We start from the raw sequence: 12290 nt of genomic DNA, 5'->3' as shown, positions 1-12290 counted from the left end.
TCAAAAAAACGAAAAAAAAAAGCCACAAGTTCGGGGTACAGCTGAGTCAGGCGTGGCTAGATGGGAAGTGGCAGGAGAAGCAGCAGGAAAAAGTCACTGGGGATGAGCCTTGCATGTTGTACTGACTTTGGATGTTGCCTTGGAGGCCATGCGGAGCGCAGTGAAGATTATGAGCAGAGGGTGAACACCATCAGAGTGAACCTGCCCTAGAGGAGCCTGGGTTACATAGTAGCTACTCGTCCTTGGTGAAAAGAGCACTGGGTTTGGAGTCTAGAGGCCTGGGTCCACATTCCTGTAGTAACCAGCTGTGCCATCTCAGGGTAGCATCTACATTTCTCTGAGCCTCAGTTTCCCTATTTATAAAATGGGGCTAACGCTGTGCCTCCTGAGGCTGTTGGATGGGGCCTGGGTGAGGAAACGCATTGGCAGCACAAGGTCCCACCAATGAGAGGTGTCATTTTTATTAGGAACAAGGCAGGGCTGGTGCTTGGACAGGGCCTGAGGCTGAGTGGGTCCAGGACCCAGGCTGACAGCTGAGTCACCTTTTCCAGGCCAAGTGGCCTCTAAGGTGGGGAGACGAAAAGAGTTGACTAGAGGGGCTGGGCTAGGCATTCCTGAGCTGGAGTTGGGAGGAAAGCTGGGGCTGGGGCCGGGCTTCCTGGTGTCTGAGATGGCAGAGGGTACAGACACTGGGATATTAGGACCCTCAGTCACTGCATTCTTGGGAACAAAAGAGCTGGGAAATCTGATTTCCTTACTTGCCTTTGCTCAAGAACCAAGGAATGTATTTAAGGCACAGTCTGGAGCGAGGTGGCCTGGGTTTGAATTTTGACTACCTGCTAGCTGTGTGACCATGGGCAAGTTACTTAGTCTTTTTGTGCCTCAGTTTTCCTTATCTGTGAAATGTGACTAATAATAGATCCCATCTTATATCATTGTTGAGAAGATGAAACGTGAGGCACACAGTGTGTGCTCAATACAGGTGAAAGCCTCTCAGCTCCAGATGTATACACTCGGCCTGTAGGGGCCAGCCCTGGCCCTCACCTCCATGGGACAGAGGTCAGCCCAGGAGGAGATGCATCTACCTAGGGTTCTCTGACCTGGCAGCAAATTAGAATCACCTGGGGATATTTGCAAATATCTGGGAGGGGGGTTCCAGAAGTCAGCATTTAAAATGCTCCCAGGCGATTCTCACATGAGTCAGGGTGAGAACCCAGCACAGGATCACAGAACGTGGAGCTGGAGTGAGGCAGGGATTTATGTGTGGGTGGAGGAGTCCTAGGAGCAGGGGTCGCTCCTAGCTGTAAGAGCTCGGCAAGGCCTCTAAATGTGCCAACTCAACGAGCCCTGGTTGCCCCTTCAGGGAGGGCCCTGGCTGGGGAATTTCAGGGATTGTTTGAGAGGGTGTTTGTGAAAGGTCTCTGCATTCTACCAAGCACTGAGAGAAAGCAGTGCGCTTTTTTACTGACTCTAGTGTAATAACACTTCACAGAGGGGGACATGGAGGCCCAGAGAGGCACTGTGGCCTGCTCAGAATCCCACAGCAAGTCTAGGCATACTTAGGACTCAAGCCCTCTGACGAATGCTTGGATCTGAAAGGTTGACACAGAAAGACTCTGAGTTGAGGGATGCATAGAGCATGCACCAGCGACCCCAGTCATTGAGCTAGAGTTTGAGAGATTCAAGTAAGACTTAAGAAATAACTTCTCAAGAGGTGAGTGCCTGGAGTTGGGAGCCCAAGAGATGGTGGTGGTGCCGGGCCAGGGTTGGCTGTTGACCATGGTCTGAGGTGGCCTTCCCTGAAGAACAAGTAACTCTGGCCAGTGGCTGTAACACGTACCTCCCGGGCTCCTGTGTCCCACCCAGGCTTGTCCAGAGCCCAGGACTGAGGCAGTGACCCATGCTCAGAGTTTACCAAGAGACTTATGCACTGAGCTCAGGCTCAGACCTAGTCCTTCCCGCAGCCCTTACATGGGTCATCCCCTTTTACAGAAGAGAAAACTGAGGTCAAAAATAGGAAGGGGGGCCCTGTGGGGCCAGAACCTGTACACATCTTAGCCCAGGTAATCTTCTCTACAGTGCTAATAAATAGGAAGAATTGCCCCTGTTTTGAAGAGTTGATAAAATATGTTGACTTGGCCCAGATCACTTACTGCACACCTCTAAGTGCCCTGATGTGACTCCCAGGAAAGACACAAAAAAGGTCTACACAGAGGGATAAGGTAGTAACCAGGGAAGCCCTCCCAGAGGAGGTGGGCCTTCAAATGACCCCTAAATGACAGGCAGGAGGAGAGGATCTGGGAGGATATTGGGGGCGGGGCGGCATGGGCAGAGGCCTGGAGGTGAGAGTGAGTCAGTCACTGATGTGAGAAGAGCAAGAAGTAGAAATGTAAGGAATGGTGGGAGGGGAGTTGGAGCTGGAGAACAAGTGAGGGTTCAGCTGTAGCGGCTCTGGCCCGCCAGGCCGAGGGCCCCGGCTATATTGTGCTGGTGGTAGGGAGCCACTGAGGATGAGTTGGGGAGAGCATGCCAGAGAGTGCCTCAGAAAGAAAGGTTGTAGGAATGCTGGTATGCAGGGCCGCCCCCTGAGCTGGTGGGGTGGCCGGGCTCTGCCAAGGCTATGCGCCAGCTGCCTGGACTGTGTCCAGGACTGGGCACAGTGACTCAACATTGAGGAAATCACTCCCCAGGGAGAAAGGGCCCCAGTGAATCACCCAACTGAGGTAGGGAGGCTGGGAGGCTGGGAGGCTGGGGGCTCACTGAGTCACTCTTCAAGAGTTAGTGAGGAAAGCTACACAGAGAGGGGCGGGCAGTGCATGGGCGGGGGGCAGATTCAGGTCAGGTCCCAGTGAGCTCTGACGGGGGACTCTGCCTTCTCGCCATTCCCGGGTTTGATCCTTCTGGCGGTCCTGTGAGGGAGATGAGAACACTGAGGCCCAGGAGTGGGGGGAGGGGATGGACCAAGGTCAGGCAGCAAGTCGCTGGCAAAGGCCTAACGAGACCCAAGCACACCCTACAGTCCAGAGCCGTCCCGCCGCCCCAGCCGCTTTCATGACAAGCGGAGGTTAACCGGGTCGGTCCTGGCAGGGAGCTGACCCCGGTTACCTGCTGAACCCCCGCGCGGCCCCTCCGGGTAGCCAGCGACTGAGGCCGGGCTGCGCTGCCGCGATGGGACGGCAGGGGGCGCAGGAGCGTCGCCGCTGCCGCAGGCGCCTGAACCCAGAAGCCGCTCTGCGGAGAAACGCGCTCACAGCGCGCGGGTCCCACCGCGGAACTGCGGACCGTGTGGCCCAGGGGCGTGCACCCTCTCCGGCTCCGGGGACGCCGACGCAGACCTGCCCGCCCAGGCCTGGGGGCCCAGTGAGGAGCGGCTGCTGTGTGTGCGCTCCGTGTCTGTGCACACGTGTCTCCCTTGCAGATTGGCGACTGCTCCGGGGGCCTGTCCGTCTCGGAGCGACCTCCAACATTCTCCCCACTTCCCCCTGCCTCCTGGGTCCAGGGAGAGGAGCAAGCCCGAGGCTCCTGCGGTGTCCGGGGCCCCTGCCCCGCTTCCCCTTCTCCTGCCCTCCCCACCCCACCCCACTGCGCCGGTCTCCGCCTGGGGCTCTGGCCGGGCCGGGGACCCAAAGAGGTGGCGGGAAGACAGGGTGCGATCAGACAGGGTGGGGGCTCTGAGATGCGAGAGAAGTGGCGACTGGGCGAGGGCCAGGGAGCGCAGGCTGAGAGCCGGCTTCCCGGCGGGGTCCCAGCAGCAGGCCAGCTGGAAGGGCCGAGGGAACCCATGGCGGAGGGAGAAGCGGGGTGACGGCGGCGGGGGGTCCGGTGGGGTCGGAGGATCCGACGGGCCGGGAGGTGCGGTCCGCGGTGGCGGGGGACATAGGCGGGGCTGGGGCGGGCCGGGGGCGGGCGGGGGGCGGGCCAGGGCGGGGCCGGGGCGGACACTCGCGGCGAAGCTGTCGCGGACGCGCTGACCAAGCGCAGCGGCCGGGCCGGCGGGCGGGCGGGCGGCTGCGAGCATGGTCCTGGTGCTGCACCACATCCTCATCGCTGTTGTCCAATTCCTCAGGCGGGGCCAGCAGGTCTTCCTCAAGCCGGACGAGCCGCCGCCGCCGCAGCCGCAGCCGCAGCCATGCGCCGACAGCCTGCAGGTAGGGGGGGCCCCGCGCTGGGCACCAGGAGAACGGGGTGTCCGGCGAGCGCCGGGCCGGGTCCACCCGCCCCCGAGCTCCCCGAACCTTTCTCAGGGAGGAGACCCCTCCCCTAGTTCCGAATTCTACTCCAGTGCTGGGACGGCAGCGCAGACCAAGAGCCCTTGATGCCCTGGCTCTCAGTCCAAACGTCACCCCAGACTCCGAACTCCATTTGGATCCGGGGCTCCACCCCAAGCACTGAGCTTCCAGTCCATGATGGGACCGCAGTGCACACTGAGAGCCCTTCCCAAGCCTCGAACTCCCTTTCCTTAGATTAGTGGGGAACCCTGCCCAAGACTTGGAACCTTCATTATTTATGTAGGACCCCCGGCACACCCAGAGCACCCGAACCCCCAGCTGTCCTCCGGGACCCCACCTCAGAGCCAACCTCACCCCAAGTACTGAACCTCCATTCCACAACCTCAACTGGACACCCGCTCAGATTCCCACCCAAACATCTGGACTTCAGTCCTCAGCCTGGACTGGACCCCAGAATCCAAACCCTCCTTCCATCGGGGCTTCACTGGCCTCCTCTGCAGGACCCACTGCCCGATCCCTGCCCTCGCTTCTGCGTTGGAGATCTCGGAGTCTTTACCCTTGTGGGGCCCTCCTCTGGATTCTCTCTGGGTGCAGCAGTCCCGCTTTATCCTTTGGGCTTCTCCTCTGGGTTCTCTTCAAGTGTTTCTGGGCTCTCTCTAATTTGGTCTCTTGCCCCATGTGCCCACCTCTCTTGGTCTGTCTTAGTCGCTCTCCCATTTTCTTTAGGTCTCTATCTTTGCTTTGGGGTCTTTTTCTGTAGTCACCCCTTCCTCTTGAATCTACCTCTGCTTAGCCGTGAGGAGGGGGCAGGCTCAGCGAGCAGGGCTAGTGTCCCTGGGACCTCCCCTGCACCCCATGTTCTCAGGCATGGCATGGTGTGGGCTCAGGTGGAAAGGCCTGAATGTGGAGTGTGCTGCCCTCAGGTGGTGCCCAGGGATCTGAGGCGGTGGGGGGATGACGTGGTGGGCGCTGGCTTTTGTAACTTATAAAGCCCCTCATCCTTGCTGCCCCAGCCTTGACGGGGGCGGCTGGGGCTTGGGATGGGGAAGCGTAGACTGCAAACTGGTGTCAGTCACCTGCGGTGGGATGTGTCCAGGCTGGATGGGTCTAGAGTGTGTGTGTTTGTGTGTGTTCCTCTGCATGTGTAGCACGGCCTGGGTTGCATGTGTTGGGTGTGTCTTGTGTGTCATCATGTGTGTTGTGCCATGTATGAATGTATCATCGTGAGTGGGATTATTTGTGGGGAGATGAAGGGAAGTGTGAGGATTGTGAGTCTATGGCATTTCGTGCTGTGTGTGGCTGGGGAGGCAGTGTTGTGGCTGTGGAGTGGTAGCTGGGTATATGGCTGTTGTGTGTGGGGAACTTGTGTGTCTGTGGCTGTATGGCCGTCATTGTACAGCGGAGTTGTTGCAGGAGCAACTTGCCTATGGGGTTGTATATGTGCTTGTGTATGTAGCTGGCTGTTGTGTGGCCAGGAAGGGCCACTGCAACGGCCTGATGGCTTCCATTGGTTGTCTTGTCAGAGATGAGTTGGGGCAGGGGGTGCTGTGTGTGCCAATGTGTTTGGAGCCTGGGTGGCTGGCTTAGAGTCACTGTGGCACATCCTGGGATTGCTTGGGGAATATAGATATTGGGACCTGAGTGTTGGTGTTTGAGCGTCATGTGTCTGTGTGGTGGCTGCTCCTGCAGTTCTGGACAGGAAAGGGTGAAGCGAGGGCTGAGGGGTCTGAGGCGAGGAGCCAGTTGACAAGTATGTGAGATTGTGTGTGTGTTTATGTGGGTGTGTGCCCGTGCGTGTACACGTGCATATGGGAGTGGGGTGGGGTGGGAGGAGGCAGTGGGCCAGCAGAGCTGGCTGAGGGACTGTGTGTGCCACAAACGTGTGACATTAGATGTGCACATTATCAATGCAGGTTGTGTCTGCGTGTGTCTCCGTGTCTAGGTGGCGTGTGTGTTGAATTTAATTGGACGCATATGCCTGTGGTTGGGGAGGTGAGAGGTGTGTGAGGTGTGTGGTGGGAGACCGGGTGTGAGTGTGGTGCGAAGTGAGGCTGTGTGAGCTGTGTGACTTTTCAGAGTGAGGTGCGGGTTATGTGATCTTTTCTCCCCGTGAGCTGTGTGTGCGTGGTGAGGAGGGGCGGGAGTGGCCAGTGAGTGAGCGGTGTGTGTGTTGGGTTGTTGAGGACTATAGAATGTGCTGCGGTGGGAGTGTGTGCATGAGGTGTGTGTGAAGAGTGAATTCTGTAACATTTGGGGCGTGTGGAATATAGCAGGTGTCCCATAAATGTCTGTGGAGTGACGCATGTGTGCAGGAGGGCTTGGCTGCCATCCTGTCCTTGCTCCCCTCCTGATCAGGTCCCTAGAGATGCCCTGGAATGTTCTCCCATGCCCCCCCCAGCCCCAGCTGCCCCTACCCTTTGCCCTTCATCCTCCTTGCCATGACCAAGGCCTTTGTTTTGGGTTTCCGGCAGAGCAGGCGCTGGACAGGCGGGCGGCAGGCGATGTCACAGTCTGGGAACCTTTGTTCTTTTCCTCTCAGTTTGACTGGTGTTTGGGGCCCCGGTTTGGGGGAGGGTGTGGAGAGGATGCACGTGGCAGCAAGGTCACTGTGTTTACTATACCTCTCGTGCTCCCCTGAGGGGAGGCTACGGCTCGGGCAGCGAGGCCTGGGTGGTGTCTTTGGCGGCTCCTCTTGGTGTAAGAACAGCTTGGGCTGGGCTTAGAGTTTGCCAGTCGTGTAGTCTTTGTCCATGGTGGCCCAGCGTCCTTCCTGGCTTGTGTCAGCAGCGCTGAGCAGCCAAGCACCCCCCTCTCCAGGTGCACCTGCCCTTGCCCCTTCTCTGTGTGGCTGCAGGAAACCTGATGGAGAAAACCAGGAAGACCTTGATGTAGCTCTGTTTGTGTTCACCCCACATCTGATGGAGGAGAAATAGTCCCTGTCCTCACAGAGACACTTATCTATAAGGAGAGAGCTGGTCACACCTTTGGGACCCTCTAGTCTGAGGAGGGAGATGCAGTCTATAGGACAGAGGTTATACCTTCCAGAGAGAGCTGTGGGAAAACCCTAACTGGGCCGCCTCCCAGCAGCTGCTTGAGAGAAGAAACATCCAAGACTCCTTGAGATTGAAGGTACGGGGAAGTCCAAGACAGTCTGGGAAGGGGGCTGGGGTCAACGCTGCAGTGTCACTTTCCAGAAGGTTCTCTGAAATGAATAGGCTTGAGCTGGGCCCTGAAGGGGGTGTTGGGGTGGGCAGAGAAATGCAGCCTGGGACTGAGGAAGGTCTGGCCTGACTGGTAAAAGGGATCTTGAAGGCAACTGGCCGTTCCCCAGGTAACACTGTCTGGCTTTGGGTGGCCATCCCTGGGCCTCCAGCCTTCTCAAGCTTTCATGGTTCCTTTTCTGTCCCATTGTCTCTGGCTGGAACTATCTTCATTGTCACTGACATTGTCATTGTCATCATCTTTTATGCAATTCTTTCCAAAGTCCAAGGTCCTTTCACAAATGTCTCATTTAACAGATAACTTATACAATTGTCTAAAAGCCTTTATGGAGCACCTGCTGTGTACCAGGCAGACATAGTTTTAAGTGCTGGGGTCATGGTGGTGACCAAACTGGCCTCATGGAGCTCCTACCTTCTGTGTTCAGCCACGCTGTCAGTCGGCCTCCCTTCTGTGTTCCTTCAGTCTGGGGCACCTGGTTCTGTGGGGCTCTGCATGTGCACCCTCTGGTCTGGGGTCTGGCTCCTGCCAGAATGGGAGCTCTGCAGAGGCTGGGCCCGGGTCTCTCCTCTACCCATCATGTGTGTCCTGAGCTGGGTCTGGCAGAGTCCAGATGCTCACATCTATCATCAGATGAATGGAACTGCCCTGCAGGGTTGGCAGCCCAGCTCCATCTAGGGAAACCGGGGCCCAGTGGATGAGGGGACTCAAGGCAGCATCCTCATCAGGCCCTTCTCTCACCAGTAGCTCCAGAGACCAAGAGAGTTCAGGTGACTGGTCCAGGTCTCACAGCAGGGTGGCAGGTGTCAGAATACAGCACTTCTTGCTGCCAGGCTGGGTTCTAGCTCCAGCACCATGCTGCTCTCTGGCTGGCCTCCATGCTGCCTGCGGCGGGCAAACGATTATTAATGACCCCCCTGGCAAGGAGACAGGAAATGTTTCCCAGTCACAGCTGGGGACTTGCTCCCTGCCAGCCCTAGCTATCCATGCCCGCCCTGACCATGGCATTGGCACTGAGATGTTATCTTCATTCTGCCTCAGTCATCTTTGCTTCTTCTGTCCATCCCCCACCTCCCTGATCTTGACATCCTAAGGGTAAATGACAAGAAGGGACAGAGCTTTCTTTTCTGTATCCCTGTCCCTCAGCACTTTCTCCAACCTGACTCATCTCTACCTTCTTCCTTGTCCCACACCAGCCAGAAGTAGCTCTTCCTCCAGGAGGGCTTCTCTGAATGCACAGCCAGCTCCTCCAGTGGCCCCTCCCCGGGCTGGAGACACTGAGTCCCCTCATTGCAGACTCTAGTCCTCCACTGATGGTTTGCTGTGATGGTTTGCCAGTCCTAGGGCTGGCCTGGGCACTTCCTGCAGCCTGTCCCCAGTTGCTGGCTTGGACTGACATTTGGAGGGTCTTCCCAGATGCCATCTCCAGGAAGCCCCCAGCTCCACCCAGCCCAGTGATTCTTTTTTTTTTTTTTTTTTCCCTTTGGGACGGAGTTTTGCTCTTGTTACCCAGGCTGATGTGCAATGGCGTGATCTCGGCTCACCGCAACCTCTGCCTCCTGGGTTCAGGCAATTCTCCTGCTTCAGCCTCCTGAGTAGCTGGGATTACAGGCGCGCGCCACCATGCCCAGCTAATTTTTTGTATTTTTAGTAGAGACGGGGTTTCACTATGTTGACCAGGATGGTCTCGATCTCTTGACCTCGTGATCCACCCGCCTCGGCCTCCCAAAGTGCTGGGATTACAGGCTTGAGCCACTGCGCCCGGCTGGGATTCTTACCTCCTTTGAGCACCCCGCCCTTCCTGTCTGAGTCACACATGTGTACTTCCAGGACTTCCTAGGTGGATATTAGTGAAGGCCCGCTGTGTGCCCAGCAGAGAGGGTGGGAAGAGATGAGCAAGATGCAGGCCTTAAAATTCCCATACCTTCCCCCAAGCCTGAGAAATGTTGCATCAGCCCCGTAGCAGGTGGCACAGACCTAGGTACTAGGGCTGGGGGCTGGGGGCAGGGAGGCAGGGAGTGATGATGGTAGAGTGTGAGGGGAGGGCAAAGAGGGAGATAAACTCAGGGGCCATGGTGATATAAATGAGGGACCCCTAATGCAGCCCAGTGTGGGAGTAAGGAGCACGTTGGGGAGCTTCCAGGAGGAAACAAATCTAAACTGAGAGCCAAGGGTAAAGCCAGGAGAAAGATGTGGACCGAGGGGAGAGAATGATTACTGTGAAGGTTTGTTGGTGGCAGACAGGGGAAGGAGAGCCTGTGGCAGCGCCACTCCGTGGAGCAGGCCTCTGGGTGCCAGGTGGCTGGGCCCCGGGGATGAGGACTGGTAAAGCTGGCCCAGCCAGATCGTGCAGGACTTGTAAGCCATGTTAAGGACTTTGGACATGTTCTGGAGGGAAACTGACTCTGGGGGAAGAGTTGAGAGAAGGGATGTGACAGATCAGATCTGCATGTTCGGGAGCTCTCTGGACCATGAGGTGGAGACTGAGAGGGAGGCTGGTATGGTCCAGGCGGGGGGGGTGGTGATGAGGCCTGGACAGGGAAATGGCTGAACAATGGACAGGAGGGCTGGTGGAAGGAGCTGGCCAGCTGTGGAGGTGAAGGGGAAGGGAGAAGAATGCTGCCCCACTCAGGTGTCTGGGTGGGTTTTGTGCAGTCTCTGAGAGGTATAGGAGGGTAGACAGGGGTTAGTGGCAGATGCCTGGGCCTGTGTCAGGGCGCTTTAAGGACCAACAGGTTTCAGAAAAGCCTCCAAGGAGGTCCTGAGCTTTGAAGCTAAAGGGAGACTGAAGCCCACTCAGGGCTGCTGCAGCCTCACCTGTAACATGGGGAACTCAGGATCTGCCCTGGGCAAAGAGTGTTCAGAATTCAATAATCAAAACAACCTGTGAAATGTAATACTTAATAAAATTCAAATCCAAAAATGTCTGAGTATATTCCAAAATGAGTAAAAATGTAAATTTATGAAAATGCTAAACATACGTGATTGTTCTAATGTAAATTGTAAGCCTCAGCTGCTTCCCCTAAACTTTGGATCCGGCTCCCTTGAAGCTGCTGCCTCTGATGTGGCTACCCCCTGCAGCTCCAGGACCTTCCTGTTCAGCTCCCTGGAGAGGAGCCGGCAGGGCCCCTCCTCTGCGGAGCCTGTACTCTGGCTGGTGGCTTCAGGGGGCAGGCATTCCGCCTTTCCTGTCCCCCACCCTAAGGGAGTTGGCCTTGCATGCCTCCTATCCATGGCTGCCTCTATTAGGGGCTGTCACTGGGAGACAGGCAGGGCATGTGAGTTGCAGGAGCTGAGGGTAAGAGGGGCTGAGAGCTTGTGGTATGGACGGGGAGCAGGAAGGTAGGGTGGCCAGAAGAATGGAGAGAGCTGGGAGTGAGAGCAAAGGGGCACAGGCAGAGCTGAAGCGCAGCATCACCTCAACATAAATACTGGTATTTCAGAATAGAATAGCGCTGCCGTTTCCCGAAGCATCAGAATACTGAGGTCCGATCTTGCAATCTCTAAGTTGCATTCCTGGGCGCCAGCTCTCTGGTATTCTTGCACAAGACCATTTTCTGGGCTGCATTTTCTCACTTGCAAAAGGAGGAAGTTGAGGGTCAATATATCCAAGGAATATATGAGCTCTAGCTCAGGAGTGTAGGATTTGGAGAATCTGGAATTGTCAGTTTATGGGGCTCTAACTGGGACACTTCTAGCATTCCTTGACTCTCAGCTCCCAGCCAGGGCTGTGTGGATGCGTGGTTGTGTGATTCCGACATTCTGTGACTTTAAGATGCTGAGGCTCTAGGAGCTGGAGATACGGACATTCTGTGAATATAGGATTCTAGGATTTGATGGTTTGATGATTCAATGATTCTAAATGGGGCTGCTGGGAAGAGCTGCAACCACCTGCCTTGTTAATGTCAATGTTCAGTTATTAAAAACATAACAAGAAGCAAGGGAGACGGATAGCTCAGGATGGTGGGCGCTCCCTCCACCCACAGGGAGGGAGGACAGGACAGGCTGGGCTGGCATTAGTGGAGAACGGAGACCTTTTCAATCTGGATCACACAGGCTATCCTCCTGTCACAACAGAATTGGTGTGTGTACATTCAAGAGATCTGCCACTCCCAAAGCTCTCAGGGTAAGGGGGTCATTTCCTTTAATACTGGCCTCTATTCCTTAACCATTTCAGAATGTGGTGGAGAGAGGAGAAACTGCCCTTTCCTCCCAGCCCCCAAAGTCTCTGGGTAGAAATGGCAGCAGTGGAGGAAGGAGAGGCGTGCTTACCCCCGCCCGTTCCCTGACAGCCTGATGGGGAAACAGGACATGAATACTTCCTGGACACAAACATGGAAACGCATGAACCGCCTGTGAATTCCCCATGTCCAAAGGCCTCAGACAAGGGCAGAAGCCAAGACAGCCAGTGAGGTCCCATCAGCATGCCCTGAGTACAGGCTGAGAAGGGAAGACCCTGTCCTTGCCCTGAGGATGGCAGTGAGAAGGGGTCAAGGAAGGGAGTCCCAGGTCAGGGACTGGAAGTGCTGGCAGGTCCTCCCCTGTGTGCGAGGCCACAGCCCAGTCATCCAGTGCTTTGCTGCCTCCTGGGTCCTTCCTATGGCCTCAGCACCCAGGCCAGAGTTTGGGAGGGGTCCAGGCTGCAGGGGAGGGTTTCCTTCTAGAATGTCCACCCCTTTGGGTCCTTGGAAGCCCAGTACAGCTGCATGGGTCCAAAGGCTTCCCTGCCTGGTAGGTTCGCAGACCAAAGCTGGACCTGGTCACACGCACAATGGGGCCTTAAATTAGGCTTCCTGATTCCCAGTCCTGGGTGTTCCTCATTGCCCACAGCCTCCCCCACTT

The 12290-nt window shown here is 56.5% G+C and overlaps 1 protein-coding gene across 6 annotated transcripts in view; it reads left to right on the top strand.

The window, feature by feature from the left end:
- The window catches only part of PDE2A (phosphodiesterase 2A), a 100277-nt gene that overhangs the window by 28392 nt on the left and 59595 nt on the right, over positions 1-12290 (top strand). For 3 of the 6 annotated variants that reach the window (XM_032258849.1, XM_032258851.1, XM_032258847.1), the window contains exon 2: positions 4067-4148. In XM_032258849.1, the coding sequence (XP_032114740.1) occupies positions 4067-4148 (82 nt within the window). Of the gene's footprint in view, positions 1-3932; positions 4149-12290 lie in introns of those variants that run through there. The other 3 variants (XM_032258850.1, XM_032258852.1, XM_032258846.1) reach the window with 3 other exon arrangements.

Source organism: Sapajus apella, unplaced genomic scaffold, assembly GCF_009761245.1.
Source record: "Sapajus apella isolate SASKATOON/1434 unplaced genomic scaffold, GSC_monkey_1.0 scaffold106, whole genome shotgun sequence".
In the NCBI taxonomy this organism is placed as follows: domain Eukaryota; kingdom Metazoa; phylum Chordata; class Mammalia; order Primates; family Cebidae; genus Sapajus; species Sapajus apella.
The sequence above is the reverse complement of the archived record's forward strand: the minus strand, read 5'-3'. Positions and strand labels throughout refer to the sequence as shown.